The sequence below is a fragment of the Chrysemys picta genome, chromosome 6, assembly GCF_011386835.1.
Source record: "Chrysemys picta bellii isolate R12L10 chromosome 6, ASM1138683v2, whole genome shotgun sequence".
NCBI lineage: Eukaryota > Metazoa > Chordata > Testudines > Emydidae > Chrysemys > Chrysemys picta.
In genome coordinates this window covers 35538750-35561793 of record NC_088796.1, presented here as the reverse complement: position 1 = coordinate 35561793, position 23044 = coordinate 35538750, and the positions used below count along the sequence as shown (strand labels likewise).

The 23044-nt window shown below is 43.1% G+C and overlaps 1 protein-coding gene and 1 long non-coding RNA gene across 22 annotated transcripts in view; one reads left to right on the top strand and one right to left on the bottom strand.

Moving 5' to 3' along the window:
- SETD9 (SET domain containing 9) overlaps nt 1–23044 on the bottom strand; it is a 48032-nt gene that overhangs the window by 23347 nt on the left and 1641 nt on the right. For 3 of the 21 annotated variants that reach the window (XM_065598989.1, XM_065598987.1, XM_065598988.1), the window contains exons 2-7: nt 20905–20974; nt 19201–19565; nt 17813–17936; nt 16551–16678; nt 15250–15355; nt 2144–5379 (exon numbers count right to left, since the gene is read on the bottom strand). In XM_065598989.1, coding sequence (XP_065455061.1) covers nt 5229–5379; nt 15250–15355; nt 16551–16678; nt 17813–17936; nt 19201–19450 — 759 coding nt within the window. In that variant the 5' untranslated portion in view covers nt 19451–19565; nt 20905–20974 and the 3' untranslated portion in view covers nt 2144–5228. Of the gene's footprint in view, nt 1–2143; nt 5380–8170; nt 8529–15249; nt 15356–16550; nt 16679–17812; nt 17937–19200; nt 19566–20904; nt 20975–23044 lie in introns of those variants that run through there. The other 18 variants (XM_065598992.1, XM_065598990.1, XM_065598991.1 and 15 more) reach the window with 10 other exon arrangements.
- Nucleotides 331–2160, top strand: LOC135984247 (uncharacterized). Its single transcript, XR_010602171.1, has 2 exons — nt 331–874; nt 1516–2160. It is a non-coding gene; the product is annotated as an uncharacterized LOC135984247 (long non-coding RNA).

Below are 23044 nucleotides of genomic sequence, written 5' to 3'. Positions count from 1 at the left end.
GAGAGTTACAGCGCAATAAAGCCACCCACAGCACTGTAACTCACTCCCTGTCCACACTGGCAAGGCATGTACAGCACTGTATCTCCGTGGCTACAGTGCTGCTTGTACTCCACCTCCCCGAGAGGAATAGAATATTGCGCTGTCGCTGCAGCGCCAGTGTGGCCGCCCAATGCGCTCTGATTGGCCTCCAGAAGTATTCGGCAGTATCCCACAATGCCTGTTCTAGCCACTCTGCTCATCAGTTCGAACTCTACTGCCCTGGCCTCGGGTCAGACCCGCCCTTTATATTCACCAGGAATTTTAAAAATCCCCTTCCTGTTTGCTCACCAGGTGTGGAGTGCTATCAGTGAATCTTTCCAGGTGACCATGCCTCCACGTGCAAAACGAGCCCCAGCATGGAGCAATGGCGAGTTGCTGGACCTCATCAGTGTTTGGGGGGAGGAAGCTGTCCAGTCCCAGCTGCGCTCCAGCCAGAGGAATTACGATACCTTCGGGCAGATATCAAGGGCCATGATGGAAAGGGGCCATGACCGGGATGCACTGCACTGCAGGATTAAAGTGAAGGAGCTGCGGAATGTCTACCACAAAGCCCACGAGGCAAACTGCCGCTCCGGTGCTCCCCCTCGACCTGCCGATTCTACAAAGAGCTGGACACGATACTTGGGGGGTGACCCCACCTCCACTCCGAGCACCACCATGGACACTTCAGAGCGGGGGGAGGAGGAGGAAAGCGGGAGTGAGGGTGCTGGGGTGGAGGCAGACACCCCGGAATCCCTGGAGGCATGCAGCCAGGAGCTCTTCTCAAGCCAGGAGGAAGGTAGCCAGTCGCAGCGGCCGGTACTTGGTGGAGGACAAACAGAAGAGCAGGTTCCCGGTAAGCAGCTTTTATTTTCGGAAAGGAAATTTTTCGGGAGAGGAGGGTTAGGGCTGCATACATGTCTAGATGCGGAATAGTGCATTGATGTGGTCTATCACATCGTGGTAATCTGCCTCGATAATCTCTTCGAAAGTCTCATCCAGAAAGTGGGCAATGTGCTTGCGCGGGTTTATTGGGAGAGCCACCGTGGTCCTTGTCCCAGTCAGGCTAACGTTTCCGCGCCACTGTGGCGCGAGTGTCGGGGGGACCATTGCTGCACACAGGCAAGCTGCATATGGGCCAGGGCGGAAGCCGGATTGCAATAGAAGACCCTCCCTTGCTTCCTAGGTCACCCTCAGCAGCGAGATATCTTCCAGGATAAACTCCTGTGGAAAATGTTGGGACTGTGTTCAATGTAGGTGCCCCCTGCAGCTGTTGGCTCTCCCCAGGGCACAGAAACCCAGAGGACAGTACAGCCCTGAAACAATCAGTCCCCCTTACTCACCATTTTGGGGCTCCCATGGGTTATGTGTGCTCTCTTTGGGACGGGAAAATTATGCTATTGTGTAGACTGTGTGTGCCCTCCTTAAGTGCGGGGGAATCATTATTCTGGTATAAACAATGCTGCCTCTGTTAAGTGTTGCATTTTGCCTTTACAGATGCAACCTTGAGATCTCAGCCGTCCATGTTATCACCGGCTGAGAGACTGCAAAAACTCCGGAAGAGACCGCGAAAAAGCAAAGAAGACATGCTGCACAAAGTGATGCATCAGTCTCTTACAGAGAATCAAAAAGCACAGGAGTAGAGGGAGAGCAAAAGCAGGATCCGCAAGAAAAATGCAGCGCACCGGAAGCAAAGCACGAAGCGGCTGATAAGCATCATGGGGTGCCAAGCGGACTCTATCCAGGCGCTTGTAGGCATGCAGGCAGAGCACTACCACGCCCGCCCGCCCCTGCAGCCCTTGTCCCAAAAATTTCCCTTATGCCCCCATGTCACCTCCAACCCACTTTCCCCAATATCCGGGTTCTTACCACCATCAGCTGCCTCCAACACCTGTATCTTCACCAACCAGCCCTGAGAACTACAACCCTTACCCTCTGAACTCAACCCCCATCACTGTGCAGTATAGCCATCCTGAAGTGCAGCACTTATTACACAGCACTCCAGACAGGACATATGCAAATCTGTGATTGTACCGTTCCCCTCCCCACCCCACCCCCTTGCCCTTTCTGATTCCCAAAAAGTTGTATTTCTTTCAATAAATGAATTTTCTTTTCAATAAATGGATTTTTTGGCTTTGAAAACATTCTTTATTATTGCATAAAGTAAAAGATACCTTAGCCCAGGAAAGAAACAGGCACTGCAAATCAGCTTAGCAAACACAGATTCCTACTAACATTGTAACCACTACACTTCACTCCCGTGCAGGGCACCAGACATTACTGCTGGTTTTCAGCCTCAAATTGCTCCCTCAAGGCATCCCTAATCCTTGCAGCCCTGTGCTGGGCCCCTCTAAGAGCCCTGCTCTCTGGCTGTGCAAAGTCAGCCTCCAAGTGTTGAACATTGGAGGTCCATGCCTGACTGAATCTTTCACCCTTCCCTTCACAAATATTGTGGAGGGTACAGCACGCAGATATAACCGCGGCGATGCTGTTTTCGGCCAAGTCCAGCTTCCCATACAGAGATCGCCAGCGCCCCTTTAAACGGCCAAAAGCACACTCCACAGTCATTTGGCACCGGCTCAGCCTGTAGTTGAACCATTCCTTGTTGCTGTCAAGGCTGCCTGTGTAGGGTTTCATGAGCCATGGCGTTAACAGGTAAGTGGGGTCTCCAAGGATCACAATGGACATTTCAACTTCCCCTACTGTGATCTTCCGCTCTGGGAAAGAAGTACCGGCCTGCAGCTTCCTGAACAGGCCAGTGTTCCAAAAGATGCGTGCGTCATGCACCTTTCTGGGCCAGCCTGTGTTAATGTCAATGAAACGCTCACAGTGATCCACAAGTGCCTGGAGAACCATAGAGAAATACCCCTTCCAATTAATGTACTCGGATGCTAGGTGGGGTGGTGCCAGAATAGGAATATGCATCCCAGCTATCGCCACTCCACAGTTAGGGAAAGCCATTTGTACAAAGCCATCCACAATGTCCTGCACGTTACCCGGAGTCACGGTTCTTCTTAGCAGGATGCGATTAATGGCCCTGCAAACTTGCATCAACACGATTCCAACGGTTGACTTTCCCACTCCAAATTGGTTCACGACAGATCGGTAGCTGTCTGGCTAGCTTCCAGATTGCAATAGCCACCCGCTTCTCCACCGGCAGGGCAGCTCTCAATCTCATGTCCTTGCGCTGCAGGGTGGGGGCGAGCTCCTCACACACTCCCATGAAAGTGGCTTTTCTCATCCGGAAGTTCTGCAGCCACTGCTCATCATCCCAGACTTGCATGACTATGTGATCCCACCACTCAGTGCTTGTTTCCTGAGCCCCAAAGCGGCATTCCAGGGTGCTGAGCATGTCCATGAATGCCACAAGCAATTTCATGTCGTACGCGACTCGCTATCATCGTCGGACTCCTCACTGTCACTTTGGATCTTAAGGAATAGCTTGATTGCCAAATGTGACGTGCTGGCGAGACTCGTCAGCATACTCCTCAGCAGTTCGGGCTCCATTTCACACAGATCGCACTGCACAGAAACCGTTGAAAGATGGTGCCAAATGTGGACAGAAACACAGGGATTGCTGGGATGCAAAGCGATGCATCACGGGGCGTTGGGACAGAACCCAGAATGCCCCGCACCTCCTGCCCCCTTCCCACAGCCCACGGTGCCAGAATGGGAAGAGGTGCTTTGTGGGATAGCTGCCCATAATGCACCACTCCCAATGCCGCTGCAAGTGCCGCAAATGTGGCCACACCAGTGCGCTTGCAGATGCCAGTGTGGACAGACTGCAGCGCTTTCCCTACTCAGCTGTACGAAGACAGGTTTAACTCACAGCGCTGTACAGCTGCAAGTGTAGCCATACCCTAAGAAAAGGATCCTTAGAAGGCAGCAAGCTCAGCAGGGAGTAGCCAGAAGTGAAAAGCAGAGGAAAGGTGGGGAGAGGAGAGTGGCTTAGGCACCTGACTGGTGTACCTCACTGATAGGCCAGAGAGAGGTGCCTCCCTCCATTCAGGATTCTCAGGCATCCATCTTCAGCTGGAGTAAGGCACATCACCTGCCTAGGTAGTCCATGCCCTAGCAGCTGAATGCTCCCTTCCCCTTGCTCATATTTAATAACTTTCTCACACTCTCCCTATTTTTCCCTGTGCTCCTGGCTATCTTTTGAGAGTGCTGGGTTCTGCTCCCCCCACCCCAACCTCTTGAAGACCTGCAGCAGCATCCAACAGGTATCAGGTCCTAGACTTGCTCAGAGTAAATCTACAGGATCAGGTCTGGCTGGCAAGATAGACCCTGCTTGGTGTGAGAATGTCACTGTGGGACCTCTGGGACTTTGGCATATGCGAGGGCTCTGAGCAGCTCGTTAACTGCGGGATGGCATCAGTGTTTAGGCAGCTTTGTGAATGCCAGCTGGCAGAAACATATGACCTGTGGTGTTAGGTAGCAGCTGAGTGGCAGTTTTGAGAATGTCTGAGGCTAAATAGTAGATCTAGGTGCCTTAAGAGTTAGGGCACTAGAGTACCTTTGAGGATCTGAGTCTCTGCTTCCCCTCACGGGCATGCTTATGATAGTTTCTCAGTGGCAGCTTTCTCTGTCTAATAAACACCCACAGCTTGCCAAACCAGCCCCTAGTTGCTGCATTTGCAGTCAGGGAAGCCATCAGCCCACACAGTTTAGCTTCTGATCAGGCCTTGCCCTGCAGCTCATTACTTTAAGGGGTGGAGTCTACTGTTTCCAGTTATCGCACTACACAAAGTGACTTAATTATCCCTCCTTTTAGCCTGAAAGAGGGTCCATCAGAGGAAATGTAAGTGCAGCTGCTGCCTAAACTTACTGTTGGATGGATGAAAAGAGGATCTTTTTGCTTTGCCCCCTTTGACTCTTATGCTGGTCTGGTCTGAAAGAATAGAGGACTTCCTCTTTCAGTTGCTTCCATTCAGTCTCTAAGGTGCCACAAGTACTCCCATTCTTTTATGTAAGCTGAATAAATGAGTAGACACTACACATTCTTTTGTATATTGCTATATAATTTCTGAGACGGTAATTACAAAACTAAGCAACTAGACTACACAACTCCCTGATGGAATGAGTTATACTGTAAAGGTTGAATGAGAAACCACTATTTAGAGTATGCAAGACAGAGACCCTTTGTTGCTAAGAATCAAGCTAATATCTATTTTAACCACAAACTTAAATACCAATCAGGGTGCATACAATTAATTATGCTTACAGCGATCAGAAACCAAGCAGGATACACCTAGAAATGGAAAGGCAGTAATAAAGGAATTAAGAGGAAGTGAAGTGTTATAAGAAACAACGGTCAAAACTAAAATTATAGCTGCATATTTGATGTGTCCAAAAAGCATCCTATAAGAATCAAAATGGAAGACTTGTAAAGAAATAAAATTGGTTGTAAAGTTTGCCAGACTCTTTCCCCTAGGTTACCACCCAATTTGTAATCTATCACATATCAAATCTTACTTCTTAAATCAGATCTAAGACAGCAATCACTTCATGTCTGTCTTCAACAGGAAGTGCATCTATATGACAAATAATTATGGCAGAGTAGATACATTTTATTATTGTATAACAAATTCTGCTCAGGATATGGAAAAGATTTTAACTAGTCAAATTGATGTTCCTAATTAAGATTTTGGAATGTCATTGAAAGGTCAATTACTCACACTGCCTTGGAAGTATTAGATCTTTGTATGGGTAATTTGAAACTAAGTGCTTAAAGAATTTCTAAAGAATTGTATTTACTCAATGTAATTCATGATGCTTGTTAGGCATTGGTCCTAAATATATTATTTGTATCCTGGCACTAATACATCATTTTTATTTGTGTGTTAGGAGCTGACTAACAGCCTGCTATTTGGGAAGAGGACCTTACTGAACAAGGATGAGTAATTTAAAATGGTCTTACATTTTTAGTCTTTGCACTACTTATCCTTTCCCTACACTACTAGTAATGTACAAGGACTTAGAATTAATTAGCACAAGAATGCTCCAATTTCTGAGGGACTTCCAATTAAAATTAACCAGTCATCTTCACAGATTATACATCCAACAGAGAAATTGTTTATTGTATTATTCATAGATTCCAAAGCCCAAAGAAAATATGGTGATCATCTAGTCTGACGTCCTGTATAACACAGCTTAAGAACATCCCCAAAATAATTCTTAGAGCAGATCTTTTAGAAAAACATCCCTTCTTGCTTTAAAAATTGTCAGTGATGAAGAATTCTCCAACAATCCTTGGTAAATTGTTCCAATGGTTAATTAGTCTATCAAAAATGTACACCTTATGTCCATTTTGAATTTGTATAGCTTCAACTTCCAGCCATTGGATTATGTTTTTAGAAATCTGATTTGTTGTCATGCTGGTAATTAAAGTTACTAACAATTCTACATTATCTTCTTATCTACTCCATTAGCCTTTAAACAGCAGCATTTACTGAAACAATGATTAAGATTTTATAAAATAAGGCCCTGTTTCCTTTGTGTAGCTAAGTAACAGAAATCTAAAGAATGCACAAGTTTTATGATTGTCATTTCACGTCCTCCCACTTTACTGCATTGTTCTTGTATCTTTCTCCATCCCCTCATGTCTGCTTAACCTCAATACCACCACCAGCACCTGCCCAGCTTCTCACCACCTTGATTTACCTCCTGGGTGTGTCTGGTAGCTCACAGCTGTATCCTGCTGCTGATTCTGCTCTCCTAAGCATAGTTTTTGGTTCTCTCCTGCTACCAGCAGGGAGATATTTGCGGCCACTGCCAGATCTAGTCCAGGTTCTTATGAGGCCTCTTGCTTCCTCTTACATAGAAGCAGGCCCTAAGAAGGCTGTTTAGCTGGTTTCTCATTTTCAGCAGCATTAACAAGGAGCTACCAGCTCCATGTGTTTTGCTCACACTCTGCAGAATGCAGCTGAGAGCCTGCAGTCCTAAATTACCTGATAACATTCAGAGCGCGTAGTGCTGGAATAAGGAACCCATTCTGAGTAAAACACCAGTAAATGTGACCTCCATAGTTTTAAGATAAGAAATTATCATTTGAAGTATACTCAACACTATTACCATACAAGTAGGATTATGACAATTAATGGCTTTGGGTTGCACTGATGCTTGGAGATTAAACATAGATAAGATCTAGTTCTTCTAAAATGCCAAGACTAGTAATTTCCAGATGGCTGTAAACGTCACTTTGTGCCAAACACACAAGAAGATACAATAGCCACAGAGTCTGAGAGCTGCACTGTCTTCTTGGGGGTGAAAGAGAAGGCACTGGTTACTGTCCTTGCATCCAGGCTCTTCTGCAGAGGTCAACCAGCTCTGTTGCTTGCTCTGATCTCTTGAGGAGATGGCCTTGCACTTAGCAATCTTCTGCTAAAACTAGGCCCCTCTCAAGCAATTCATGATTCAGTCTCAGATGAGGTGAGAAGATCAAATGACAAAGAAGGGAAGGGCAAAGGGTTCCAGGTTGGCCCCTGAAGAGGAGACTGGACACTGGTGAGAATAGCAGACCACTCTGCTTCCTGTTTAACATTAGCACTGTGAAGGGAAATGGCATGTACTGGAACCAGGGCTGTGTTCTGACCCTACCCACAAAACGGGAAGTAGGCTTGCAGCTTTGGAATAAAGGCTGGGGGAATCAGACATTGCTTCACCAGACCTAAAGGCTGAAACATTCTCTAGAGTTTATGAAAATAAAATTTTCAAATCGTGCTTCAAAGAAATTGTGTTGAGGAATGATCACGTTAGCAAAAATATTAGACACTTGCTTTCAAAAAGACACTTCACTGGCATAAGTTTAGTTAAACTGTAGTTGAAAATAGTCTTTCAAAACACCATGTGAAACGGCACACCTCAGAAATGTGTAGGGAAAGCTACTGCTATAAAAAAAGGGGCAGTAAGAGTGGAACTTATTTTTCAAATGTAATGTTCCATTAATATGATCTAATTGCACCTGCAATTATGAAAAATTGTGGTGTGTGGAGGATCCCCTTAGAAACACAATTGAAGCAGACACACTTTACTGAAAGGAGATGTTTTGTATAAATTATGTCCATTATAACAAGAACAGCAGAATGGGTTAGAGGTTTAAAATGGATCACAGTGATGTGCATAGAGACAAAACAGAAGATGAAATAGCATATTCAGAAACTAGATTTTAATTTAATGAGCTATTGTGCAGTTAGCTGAAAACCAATTAAACTAGCAGTATCATTAGCATCGGTAAACTTAATGATGTAAACAGCTGCAAACCTCCACAACTGTATCAAAACTGAAGTAATATTTACATGAAAATACAGCTTTTTAGCCCATTTTTAATTGGAAAGCACAGCTCTCCATTACACAGATGCCAAGTGTACACACAATAAATATCTTAATGGCAAAGAATTCTTTAATCCATGGTTTCACTGATTCAGTTGACAATGGTGTAGTAATTAGAAAAAAGCTCTTCTCCTTGCTTAATCTCCCTGAGAGCGACAAGAACCACACACCTCAAGGGGCTGCAAAACAAGAGAAGTAAAAAGGGGCATTTCACAATTTTTTAAACTGATCATGGTAAGATGCTAAGACTGGTTATGGCTATATTAATTCTAGTTCACACAGAAGAACTGGAAGTCCTTTGTTACGGTATAAATATAGCTGTCAAATGATAGGCTATACTCGTGTCCAATGTCAATCTTTAACCAAAGAAAAGCACAGAAAACATTTACATGTAAATACTGTTACAAAGTAGACAGGCTGTATACACAAACAAAAGACTTTGTCATGATGTGAGGAAAAGATACTAAAGCAGACAGGGCAGGGGCTATGGCAAGGATGATCAAGCACAAGGGCATTGTTCTACACACACCTACCATCAATTGCAGATAAACCTACACTCAGGCAAGCCACCCCTGGAGAGGAGACCAGTCAGCTGAAGTCCTTGTCCTACCAGGTCATATGACTAGAGTGGTAGTTTTCCCACAAGCCTTAGTTTATGGATCAAAAGCTGCTGTTGTGTTTAACATCGTGTCAGCTGGACATGGTGAACCCTAGGCTGAATCACAACTAGCTGGCACAATATTAAATGTGAGAGTCCTGTCTATGCTAAGTACCAAGTAGTATTACTGTCATGTACGCTATCTCAACTCTTCAAGGGCTGTAAACAGGGGAGTGGGAGTTCTGTTGGAGGAGAAGGTATGTGTAGCTATTTGTATGTGTATGTGTAGAGGCTGGTAGGGGCAGTGTGCTGCAAGAGAAGCTGAGTCCTGATTAGGGGGCAGGGCTTCTCTGACTAGGGGTCCTATAAAGGTAGTCAGGCAGCAGCCCACATGCCAGCAAACAGGGGAGTTTGCAAGGGAAGGGAAGGAAGGGGGGAAAAGAGACTAACAGGCAGGCAGAGGAACAGACAGGCTAGTGAAGGGAGTGTGTGGTGTTCTGGCAGTGTTTTGGTGCTCGTGGGGGGTTTGTTTTGGTTTGTGTTTCCCGGACTAACAGGACTTAGGTGAGAAGGCTATGACAGATACAGAGGCAGCAGTGGTAGTGACCCAAGCAGTGGAAGACACAATGAAGATGACTGGATGTGGAAGCTGCGGCATGTACATGATCCTGGAGGGGGTACCTGAAAAGAGTTTTGTCTGCATGAAGTGCCGCTTGATAGAGATGATGAAAGAAAAGATCCGAGGATTGGAGATGCAGGTGGAAACTCTGAGTTTAGAAGGGGGTTCGAGCAAATGATGGAGCAAAGACGTGAGGAGGCTGAAGGGAAAAGCTCAGACTTGCAGATGGAAGCAGGACCAAAGAACTCTGAGGGGAGACTGCTAGGTGAGGAAAGTGAATAGTGGAAGCATGTGACTAAGAGAACCAGGCAGAGGTAAAGACAGGCTAGGTGAAGGAGAAACAGAGCTCAGGAACAGGTTTGAAGACCTGAAAACCAAGAAGGGGTTCAGCAGGTCGTCGCTGAAGGTGAGAGGGCAAGGAAGAAGAGAAGAGCAGCTAGCCCTATAGGAAGAGGGGAAGAGTCAATGGAGATAACAGCAAATATGAGCCCCAGGAGGATACGGGATGGGTTGCAGAGGATTGCAAGGGAGAATAGGAATCAAGAGGACTTGCAGCCACAGGGAACAGGGGATAGACTGGAGAATCGCACCATCACCAGGAAAAGGCAGGTCTATGTGACTGGGGACTCCTTACTGAGAAAAATAGACAGGCCTGTATCCAAAGCTGATCCGGAGAACAGAAGGGTGTGCTGTCTGCCGGGTGCTAAGATACGGGATGTGGACCTGAGGTTGAAGAGGATCCTAATGGGAGCGGGAAAGAATCCACTGATTGTCCTTCATGTGGGAACAAATGATACAGCTAGATTCTCGCTGGAACATATCAAGGGAGATTATGCCAGGCTGGGGAAGATGGTTAAGGAAATTGAGGCTCAGGTGATCTTCAGTGGGATTCTGCCTGTTCCTAGAAAAGGGCAACAAAGGTGTGACAAGATTATGACCATCAACAGGTGGCTCAGGCAGTGGTGCTATAAGGAGGGCTTTGCGATGTATGGCCACTGGGAGGCCAGAGGACTATTGTCTCAGGATGGACTTCACCTGAGTAGGGAGGGAAATAGATTTCTAGGTTGGAGGCTGGCACCCAACTAATTAAGAGAGCTTTAAACTAGGAATTTGAGGGAGATGGTTGAGCGATGTCCAGGTAATCTCCACGCCAGATTTTAACATTGAGAGGGAAGAAAACAAAGTAAGAAAGGATACAGCCGTGGGAAGGAGAATGGACATAAGGAGGAAGGGTAGTGTAGATACCAGTCTAATAGTGATACTGGTGGTAGAATGTCTGTGCCTAATTGGGTAAAGAATGTGAGCGAAGCCAAACAGCAAAAATTAAGATGTTTGTAGACCAATGCGAGGAGTCTAAGTAACAAAATGGAGGAACTAGAGTTACTGGTGCAGAAAGTGAAACCAGATGATACAGGGATAACAGAAACATGGTGGAATAATAGTCATGACTGGAGTACAGGTATTGAAGGGTATGTGCCATTTAGGAAAGACAGAAATAAAAGCAAAGGTGGTGTAGCAGCATTGTATATCAATGATGAGGTAGACTGTAAAGAAATAAGAAGTGATGGAATGGATAAGACAGAGTGTCTGGGCAAAAATCATACTGGGGAAGAAAGCTACTAGAGCCTCCCATGGGATAGTGCTTGGGGTGTGCTACAGACCACTAGGATCTGATTTAGATATGGATAGAGACCTCATTAATGAAGTAAATACTAATGGGAATTGTGTGATCATGGGAGACTCTAACTTCCCAGATATAGACTGGAGGACAAGTGCTAGTAGTAATAATAGGGCTCAGATTTTCCTGGATGTGATAGCTGATGGATTCCTTCACCAAGTAGTTGCTGAACCAACAAGAGGGGATGCCATTTTAGATTTGATTTTGGTGAGGACCTCATAGAAGAAATGGTTGTAGGGGACAACCTTGGTTCGAGTGATCATGAGCTAATTCAGTTCAAACTAAATGGAAGGATAAACAAAAATAGATCTGTGACTAGGGTTTTTGATTTCAAAAGGGCTAACTTTAAAAAATTAAGGAAATTAGTTAGGGAAGTGGATTGGACTGAAGAACTTGTGGATCTAAAGGCAGAGGCGGCCTGGAATTACTTCAAGTCAAGGTTGCAGAAACTATTAGAAGCCTGCATCCCAAGAAAGGGGAAAAAATTCATAGGCTGGAATTGTAGACCAAGCTGGATAAGCAAGCATCTCAGAGAGGTGATTAAGAAAAAGCAGAAAGCCTACAAGGAGTGGAAGATGGGAGGGGTCAGCAAGGAAATGTACCTTATTGAGGTCAGAACACGTAGGGATAAAATGAGAAAGGCCAAATGCCATGTAGAGTTAGACCTTGCAAAGGGAATTAAAACCAATAGTAAAAGATTCTATAGCCATATAAATAAGAAAACAAAGAAAGAAGTGGGACCGCTAAACACTGAGGATGGAGTGGAGGTTAAGGATAATCTAGGCATGGCCCAATATCTAAACAAATACTTTGCCTCAGTCTTTAATGAGAAGCTTAGGAATAATGGTAGGATGACAAATGGGAATGAGGATATGGAGGTAGATATTACCACATCCAAGGTAGAAGCCAAACTCGAACAGCTTAATGGGACTAAATTGGGGGGGGGGGAGGGGCAGATAATTTTCATCCAAGAATATTAAAGGAACTGGCACATGAAATTCCAAGCCCATTATCAAGAATTTTTAATGAATCTGTAAACTCAGGGGTTGTACCATATGACTGGATAAGTGCTAACATAGTTCCTATTTTTAAGAAAGGAAAAAAAGTGATCCGGGTAACTACAGGCCTGTTAATTTGACATCTATAGTATGCAAGGTCTTGGAAAGAATTTTGAAGGAGAAAGTAGTTGACAGTGAGGTCAATGGTAATTGGGACAAAATACAACATGGTTTTACAAAAGGTAGATCGTGCCAAACCAACCTGATCTTCTTCTTTGAGAAGGTAACAGATCTTTTAAACAAAGGAAACGCAGTGGATCTAATTTACCTCGATTTCAGTAAGGCATTTGATACAGTTCCACATGGGGAATTATTAGCTAAATTGGAAAAGATGGGGATCAATATGAAAACTGAAAGGTGGATAATGAAATGGTTAAAGGCGAGACTACAACCGGTCATACTGAAAGGTGAACTGTTAGGCTAGATGGAGGTTACTAGTGGAGTTTCTCAGGGATCGGTTTTGGGACCAATCTTATTTAGTCTTTTTATTACTGACCTTGGCACAAAATGTGCAAATAAAGTTTGCGGATGACACGAAACTGGGAGGTATTGCCAATACAGAGAAGGACTGGGATATCGTACAGGAAGATCTGGATGACCTTGTAAACTGGAGTAATAGTAATAGGATGAAATTTAATAGTGAAAAGTGCAAGGTCATGCATTTAGGAATTAATAACAAGAATTTTTGTTATAAGCTGGGGACTCATCATTTAGAAGTAACAGAGGAGGAGAAGGACCTCGGAGTATTGGTTGATCACAGGACGACTATGAGTCACCAATGTGACATGGCTGGAAAAAAAGCTAATGCGGTCTTGGGATGCATCAGGCGAGGTATTTCCAGTAGAGATAAGGAGGTATTAGTACCGTTATACAAGGCACTGGTGAGACCTCATCTGGAATACTGTGTGCAGTTCTGGTCTCCCATGTTTAAGAAGGATGAATTAAACTGGAACAGGTACAGAGAAGGGCTACTAGGATGATCCAAGGAATGGAAAACCTGTCTTATGAAAGGAGACTCAAAGAGCTTGGCTTCTTTAGCCTAACCAAAAGAAGGCTGAGGGGAGATAGGACTGCTCTCTATAAATATATCAGAGGGATAAATACCAGGGAGGGAGAGGAATTATTTAAGCTCAGTACCAATGTGGACACAACAACAAATGGATATAAACTGCCATCAGGAAGGTTAGACTTGAAATTAGATGAAGGTTTCTAACCATCAGAGGAGTGAAGTTCTGGAACAGCCTTCCAAGGGGAGCAGTGGGGGCAAAAGACATATCTGGCTTCAAGACTAAGCTTGATAAGTTTATGAAGGGGGTGGTATAATGGAATAGCCTAATTTTGGCAATTAATTGATCTTTGACTATTAGCGGTAAATATGCCTATGGCCCGTGATGGGGTGGTATCTGAGTTACTACAGAGAATTCTTTCCTGGGTGTCTGGCTGGTGAGTCTTGCCCACATGCTCAGGGTTTAGCTGATCACCATATTTGGGGTCAGGAAGGAATTTTCCTCCAGGGTAGATTGGCAGAGGCCCTGGTTTTTTTTAAGTCTTCCTCTGCAGTGTGGGGCAGGGGTCACTTGCTGGAGAATTCTCTGCACCTTGAAGTCTTTAAACCACGATTTGATAGCTCAGACATAGGTTAAGGGTTTGATACAGGAGTGGGTGGGTGAGATTCTGTGGCCTGTGTTGTGCAGGAGGTCAGACTAGATGATCATGATGGTCCCTTCTGACCTTAAAGTCTATGATATAGGATGAGATTTTAAAAGTCACAGAAGGAATCTGGATTTAAAATTAATAGGAATTGGGCAGTCAAATCTCTGCTGTAATTTCCAACTGTAGATGAGCCCTAAGCAGGTAAATGTAAGGTAGGTTGGGTCTGTTTATGGTGAATTTCCACACTTGTCAAATATTTGGGTTTCTTGTAGGTTATCTTAACTTTGGGGACAAAAAGCCAAGAAATTCAACTACAGTCTTTATTTACCCTTAAGTTACTGATACATATTCTCAGCTTTAATTTTGCCTTAACTAAGTTTTTTGTCTGAGATTAGTGATACAGTCTCTTCCGTGATATTGCCAACCACTCTCTCCCCCCAAAAACCAGCATTCTGAAATAGCTCCAGAACCCCATGAAAAGTTTTAGCTGATCCACCTACAACTTTGAATTCAAGAATATATTTAAGTCTGAAGAAGGTGATAGGTTCTCCAATCTCTAAAATCAAGAAGCACTCGAGCCACTTGTCCAGATTAGCAACTAACTGCATTCAAAACCAGAATTGATGCTGGAATCTGTTCAGGTTTTCATCCTGCTGTGAATTCTCTCAGATTTCAAAAAATGAATGTTTCCAGATTCTTTGTAAAGAATAAATTTACAAGATCTCAGTTCATAGCCAGGATTTTGTGACTATTCAGCTACACATCAATTGCCCTTTCTATCACAGTCTTTATTTTGCCAGAGTTTGTAACTCTAGTAGTTTCAAATTGCATCTGCCTGAATATAAAGATATTGTGGATTTCCTCTAGTAAACTCATCCGCTTGCGCTCTTATCTAGAGTGAATTGGAAGAGAGGGATATTAAGAGGATGATGCGAACTAAATATCACCTACTTTAAAAGGGATATAATCTGATAAGGAATATTGCCCAAAACTTTAAATTTACATTTGAATTAAAGTTAAAGGCACTCCTGTGATTGTCTACAATACAATCAAAAATATAACTATTGTTCCAGTGGAATTCACAAATTGTTCCTTGGCAGCTCTAGTAGTAGCTAAACAAAATTAATCCCCAGAGCTACGCTGATAAGTGCAGGTATAAAAGAGGTTCCCTTATAAACGCTAACTCTTTCTTAACAGGGCTGTGTTTTTGTGTAGCTCACCTCAGCAGGGATGAACTTTGTTCACTGACTAATTTGGCTTTTTGAATGCTATGAAAACATATACGTGTACTTACATAGGCATGTCATGGCTGTAGGTGATGTTCGGAAAATACTGTTTCAGTTCTATTGGAAAATATTCAGGCACATCAAACTCCTGATAACAGACGTTGGCTGCCTTGTCTGGGGGGAGGTGGAGGGAGAAGGGGGAAAAAAGAAATTCTTACACAGGACTGAAATTGGTATGCAGTTTATATATGTAAATGCAAAGTATTCTTCTGAAAAAAGTACTAGCTGTGCTCATTATGAGTGAAATCCACCCCTGTGGTGAGAGCCAGCACAAGACCTATGCACCGCATAAGCTCCATTTAAACCCTATTTTGAGAGCTTAAGTGGTGCGTAGGCCTTGTGTTGGCCCCCTGAGCAGGGGTCAAGTTCAGCCTAATTTAATTAAATAGCAGTTCTTGTTATCCATTGGACCACCAGGGTGCCCAGCTTGCATAGTTCAGAATGGAGCTTACAGCATCAATAATACCTAGTTCTATCTTTAGGACCATTCACGCCTTAGCCTCTCTGGTCAGGATGCCTACATTGGTGGCACTTGTGTAGTGGTTTATTTATGATGTGGATACCTATTCCTGGGCAATGCACTGAGATCCCCACTCATTTCACAGGCAGAGTCTCTGGGGACCATGAAACACTTCCTATCTCACAACCAATCCCATGAGCGATCCAGTTATACATTTTGTACTGAGGAAGGGCATTAGGGTAAGTTGCCCCACTCTCTGTATCCCACAGTGTAGTCATATTAATTAACAAAGAGGTTGCTGGACTCATCTGTTGCATATAGATTTGAGACTTCCTTAATCAAAAAACCCTTTTATAGTCAGTAAGTGAAATGTGATGTAAAAAAGCTTTCATTCAAAAATGTTTACCATGCATTGGGATTGCCAAATTAATTTTCAGACGAATTACGTAGTAACAACATTATGCAATAAGAGGTTCTCCAACTATTCCATTCTGTGGACCACTTCATAAGAGGGACCAGTCCACGGATTTCCTTTCCCCTACAGTCCAAGTTTACTGCTTTTGTTTTCAAAATGTTGAATTCTGCAGACTAGCAGGACAGGACCACTAGGCATTAACAGACCCTACAAACATTAGATTTTCAAAGCTGCCCTTGCAGATTTGGATACCCAATTCCCACTAATGATTGGAAATTTCAGCCTGAGAACCTCTGCTACACCATCAAGTGTGTTTGGGCCTCTTTGAAAAGGTCACTGCTGGATGGAGTACCATTCTTTATCAATTACAGTGCTCCACCCTCAACAAAAATCATTTCCACATTTAAAGTCAGCTTGGAGACTAGGAACTCTACCTTCCAACTTACTGTGTGAACAGTTGTTAACATACTGCCCTATTGCCAGTGGATTTTGCACAGCAGGTGTGAGCCAAGTGATGTCACTCATTTGAAAAGGACCAAGTTGATCCCTCTTGCTGCATGATCTGAAAGGAGTCACAATATTAACTAGAAATATAGGTTTATTTTCTTGATGCTTCTTTTGACCATTATTTCAACTTCTGGAAATACACACAAGTTAACTTAGGTTACATTTCCCCAACAGCATTTGACTGATTCATTAGAGTATAAAATCGGCATTCAGGCAAAAGAGGCTGATCCTTTAAAAAGAGAATATTAAACAATATAGCTGTGTTATGCAGGAAGTCAAACTAGATTATCACAGAGGTCCCTTCCGGCTTTGGAATATATGGTTTCTATCAAAACCCCAAGGACTAAATAAAACAGAATCTACTGGAGAAGCTGAAAAGAGGGCATTCTTACAATAAGCAAAAAATACCCCCAAACACACCATCTTTAAAGAAATATCATTACATTTAATTTCCCTTTTGGGCTGCGTGGAGAAGGGCCACTACAAGGTAAGCCTCAGTCTTGTTCCCAGAACCCAAACTAGATACAAGGGGACTGTCCTTTCAGGTTGTTTCCTGGTCGTTATTGTTAATTCTATTTTGGATGTGTGACGTTTACATTCTGCACAGATGTTGCTGTAAACTGAATTTCCCTGGAAACTAAAATTTGGTAAAGTGCATGTTAGCCCCTAGGCTACTCCAAGTACAGACTTACTCTTCTGCAGTCCTGCTTTATTCGATGCTTTTTAAAGGCAAGTTAGGGCTAGATAATATGCCCCTTGGTACCACAGAGTTCATGCTCCGTGATATGGAAAGATTTTCTTTTCTTTCCCTCAACCAGATTTAATTAGAAACCTGAAAATATACTTTTACAACTTTATACGGAAGCAGACCTAGCTTTAAGCATATTTTCCTTATAAAAAAAAATCACAGCTATTTACGCATCAGTTTTCAGCAAAGTGGGTCTGGACAAATGTACAGACTGACACACGACGTGATATTACTATATCACAGCCAATAGCTTCCAGCCTCATTACAAGAGAACAGACTGACTGCACTGCAACTTATATTACAATACATGATACTTATTTTATTTGGTAAGTCAGATAAATCCAAATACTTTTGGTTTCAGATAACAATGTGATTAGATAACTATAATACCTTTCAATACGGGAACTGATTTTTGTTCTCCTATTTCTTTTGATTGCTTACCTGTACACCGCTTTTGATATTCCTTTATCATTCCCATCAATAAGTACACCATCTATGCATCTAAAAATAAATGGATTGCCAATGGACTGGAAAAAGATGGGCTCATACTTTTGATATACTGTACCTGTTGTAAGACAGACATTGTTATTTTAGAAGACAATAAATAAGAGTGTCAAAATGGGGTTAGTAGTCATGATCCAGCCTCCCAGACAGAGGCCAAAGGTGGCAGAGGGATAAGATTATAAACTGAGGAAAGAATAAACTGCTATTAATAATTTTGAAAGGACAGAACTGCACTGGTCTGATGTTTCCCCAGTCCAGCAGTTGCCCTCTCATGGTACATCTGTGCCACCATCTTAGAGCTTAGAAGCTGCTCTATCGGCTCTCTAGGTCAGGACCATAAACCAACTGAGACACAGAATAGGTGTAGCCCATGCATACTCCACTCTGCCCTGCTCTCCTTCCCTGTATCTCCACTGGGGGGAGCAGTTGGCTACAGAACTGGCTATACCACTTTATACTAGGTGAGAATTCAACTACAGCAGGGTAATTCTCAGCTACCCAGCTAAGTCCAGATTCTACCATCAGAGAAGAACAAATGGTCCCAACAAGAGATGAAAATTTAGGCTGATGTTCCTAACTGCCAACTCAAACTCGTCCTGGGGTTTGATTATGGATTTCTGCCTCTTACATCACCAATCACAATAAATATTCTGCATTAAGAATTTAACTGGTGGTTGTGTTGATGTTCACAGCAGAACAGAATTCAGCTTGCTCTCAGACAGCTGTACTGGCTCTGAAGTGCTAACAGAATTAAAAATGTTGTTAAGCAAAGTAAGCTAATGACACTCCAAGAGACAAGGAGTCGGAGCAAAGTAAGAAGTCCCATTTTTCCCCTATTCTGGTCTTGTACATTCTACTTTCATTCTTAATTTTATAAATATCTTTGTGCTGTGAAAATTTTCTATATTGCCCACTGATATCGATAGAGAGATTAATAGACTCAATCCTGCAAACACTTATGCATATGAACAACTTTATGAACATGAGCTGGTTCATTGAATTACATGGGATTGCTCACATGCATAAAATTACTCATGTGCATTAGTGCTTACAGAAATCAGGGACAAATTTTCTACCAATTCAAACCAGATCTTGGGTACTCGGAATATGAAATATCTTTTTTTCTTGTCACCAAAAGCTCTCCAAATCAGGTTACACGTGGAAAAACCTTTACAAATATTAACCTGTGATTTTTGGCAAGGTATCGAAGTTAAAATGCTAAAAAAGTTAAAATTGAGATACCAATTCAGTCATGCAATCAGTACCCACGTAGTTAGAAATCATGTTTAACTTATTTGGAAAAGTGACAAAAAGTGTTTCATTACCAGGATACATAGATACAACGGCCCCTTTTGGCACAAAACCTTTGGTAACAAAGACTCCTGTTCCAGCAGAAATCAGTGAACTCCGATCTCGAGTAATACTGAACCCTAATGTATTAAACAGAACTTCTTCTGGATTAAAGATATTTTGACTTTGATGGTTGTAACCAGTTGTTTTTGATCTCTTATACTGAATAGTCAGTAATTTCAGATATTCGGATTTAACTTCTGGAAGTAAGGCAAGGAAGTCCATTTGTCTACTAAAGTTATTTATGAACAGAGCTTTAAAGATTTTCAGCAGTGTTTCAAGGACATCTTCATCAGAGATAATTTTGTCTTTGGACTTTTCTGGTACGTATCGGATGGTCCTGTGGCAGAAGAGAAAAAATATTCTAGCATCAAGTTTTCCTATAAGAACTGACAGTTAGAAATTGTATGGCAACAAAAATTGCTTTTACGTTACATGGCTGAAACAAGCAATACAAAAGGATATTCTTTCATGCATATGCAACCTTGAATTGTACATGCATTTTCAAAAATGCAGGCCGATGGCCTATGCAAGCTTTGAATCTTAATGATACCTCATTACAATACATTGCTCATTATACCTGTGCTAAGTGGTGAAGAAAGTAACAGTTGCTATGCAGATTAAACAGTGTGCTGATTAGTGAGGCTCTAATATATATTTCTTAGAACAACATTCAATTAGTTAATATAAAGTAATTTTACTATTAAAAAGAGGCCCGATTGATCTTGTAGAATTTAAAAAGAAATATTACTCATCTGGCTACTTTTGTGCATTGGTTATAGCATTGTTAAAAAGACTGGTTTAAATTTTGATGCAAACGATGGTTAAAATTTCCAAAAATACCTGAATTACAAAGGAGCCTAAGTCCCATTTTCTAAAGAGACATAGGTGCTTAGGAGCCTTAATCTCATTGAAAGTCAGTGAGAAAGTTAGGTTCCTAAGGGTGATATTCAAAAGAAGGACTTAGGCTGAGCATTTGCAGTACCTAGTGGCCCCCGCTGCCAAGTGGGATTCATAGCCCTGAGCGAGGTGGCCGGGCTCCCTATACAATGCATGGGGACAGGTAGGCACCTAAGAAGGAATTAACAGAAACCACTGTGCTAAATGGGGAGCCACCCAAACGAGCCAGTAAGAAAAACTATGGGGAGAGGTGTGGCCTACGGCCAGCCCCTCAAAGGGAGTTAGATGTCTACCGTTATGTCCATACTACACAGCTTTTAGCAACATGGCTGTGTCGCCACAGCCGTGTCGCTACAAGTCGCGCAGTGTAGCCGCTGTTGGTTGGCTCTTCTGCCGACAACACGCTGTTCACACTGGCACTTGTTGCGGCAAAACTTTTGTCTTTTGGAGGTGGGGGGGTTAACACCTCTGAAAGACAAAAGTTTTGTTGTTCAATTGCCTGCATAGACATAGCCTAACTCTGGGCTAAAGGGAGGCTCCTCTCTCCACTCGGGATTCACAGCCATGAACCTTCTCCTAGAGTCAGGTGTCTAAACCAGATAAGCCCTTTGTCACAAAAAACCATGGAAACTTCAGTGCCTACAGGGTTAGGCCACGGCTGAGGGTGTTTCTGAGGATCTAAATTTTGGATTTAGGAGCCTAAAGTGGCAGAGGACACTAACATCCACCTTGTGAATCTCACCTTAGGTGCCTAAGTCACTTTTGAAAATGGGACTTACCTGTCTAAGTCACTTGGACACTTCTGAAAATTTTTGATGTCTCATTCTCATCTAGTCCCACCTGAAATGGCTGTTAAGAAAGAATTTTAGAGCATAAATAAAACCCAACAACAATTTCCAAACTTTTTCAGCTACTAGGTTGAACACTTAAAATTGATGACACGAAAACTCTTTGATTTCGTAGTTACTTTTTGACTTTTCTTTTACAAAGGTGTGAGAATAGCAAGATTAGAATCTACAATCTAAACCAGGAGCAATGGTCTCAAGTTGCAGTGGGGGAGGTCCAGGTTGGATATCAGGAAAAACTATTTCACTAGGAGGGTGGTGAAACACTGGAATGTGTTACCTAGGGAGGTGGTGGAGTCTCCTTCCTTGGAGGTTTTTAAGGCCCGGCTTGACAAAGCCCTGGCTGGGATGATTTAGCTGGGAATTGGTCCTGCTTTGAGCAGGGGGTTGGACTAGATGACCTCTTGAGGTCCCTTCCAACTCTGATATTCTATGATTCTATGAATCTTACGCTTCTAGTTTTCGACTTTATTCAGAATTGGATTCTGTAATATGGTAAGATCAGTAAGACATTGTTATAAAGCTACATTTTCTGCTAAGTTAAGACATCCTGCATAAGTATACAAGCATACAATAATATAGTGGTTTTCAAACTTTTTTTCTCGCAACCCAGTTGAAGAAAATTGTTGATGCCCCTGACTCAATGGAGCTGGGGATGAGGGGTTTGAGAGGGACTCAGGGCTGGGGCAGAGGTTTGGGGGATGGGGGTGAGGGCTGCGGCGGGAATGAGGGGTTCTGGGTGTGGGACGGGGCTCGGGGTTGCGTTGCGGGAGGGGGTCAATGGGAGTGTTGAGCCAGGGTTTGGGGCGGGGGCAGCACGTGGAGCCCCGTGGCCCCCTCGCCTAGGAGCCGGACCTGCTGCTGGCCACTTCTGGGGCGCAGAGCGGTGTCAGACCAGGTAGGGGCTAGCCTGCCTTAACTGGGCAGCATTGCGGACAGGACTTTTAACGTCCCGGTTGGTGGTGCTGACCAGAGCCGCCGCAACCCAGTGCCTTCCATTCCGCGACCCAGTACTGGGTCGCGACCTGCACTTTGAAAACCACTGCAATAATAGACAGCCCAGGAATGATTGTAATGACGTGATTCATTAGACGAGCTCTGCTGAGATCATTAAATGACAAGAACTTGGCTTGAGATACTTATTAGTTCCATCAGATAATCAATTTAATGTTGTATTCACTCCAGGGCTTCTGTTGTTCATTACAAAAATTAGAAGACCTATTTGACCATCTAATCCAAACTCCCGCCATTGCAGAATTGTTCCCTACTGTACATTCTCAAATGCTTTCTTCACTCTAGATTTAATGGCTCAAACAAATCTACCACTTCCCTTGGAAGACTATTCCACAGTTTGATACTGTACCTCTTTGAAAGTATATTCCTTGATTTTTAAAATGTGTAGGGGACACTGGGAGAAGAGGGTAAGATGTAAGATCTCAGAGCAGCAGACTGAGATAAATAGCATGTGGCAATATTGGTAGTAAACAATGTGATCAAGCAGACAGAAGAAAGGAAAAAAGAAAATAACTTTTTAGTGCACTGAACATATGGATCAGGCGACAGATAATTTAGCCATCAGTAAAATCATGTCACGCTCACTATATAAAAAATTAAGACAAGAAACTTTTCAAAACCACCTAAGTGACTTTGAAGGCCAAATCTCATTTTAAAAAATGGATTTGGGCACTTAAGAACCTAAGTCGCATTGAAAAGGAGACTTGAGGTCCTAAATCACTTAGATACTTTTGAAAATGTTACTCTAAGCTTCCATTTGGATCATCGGGCAGGCATCAAGACTTGGATCTTGTATAGTCCTTAAAACGCAGCTCTACCCTGAAAAGCTACGGTAATATGGAAAAAGAAACTTACTAGTTAAGCGTCCTGCTCTGTGTGTGAAATCTTGCTCCTATTAAAATCAAAGGAAATTTTGCCACTGTTTTCAATGGGGGCAGGATTTCAGCCTCTGTGTATTCAGCTTTATATGTTACAGAGTAAAATATATTCTTACTACGTTTTATTCCTGTCACCGCTGCAGAACTAAGGGCTTGGCTACACTTGCGAGTTACAGCGCATT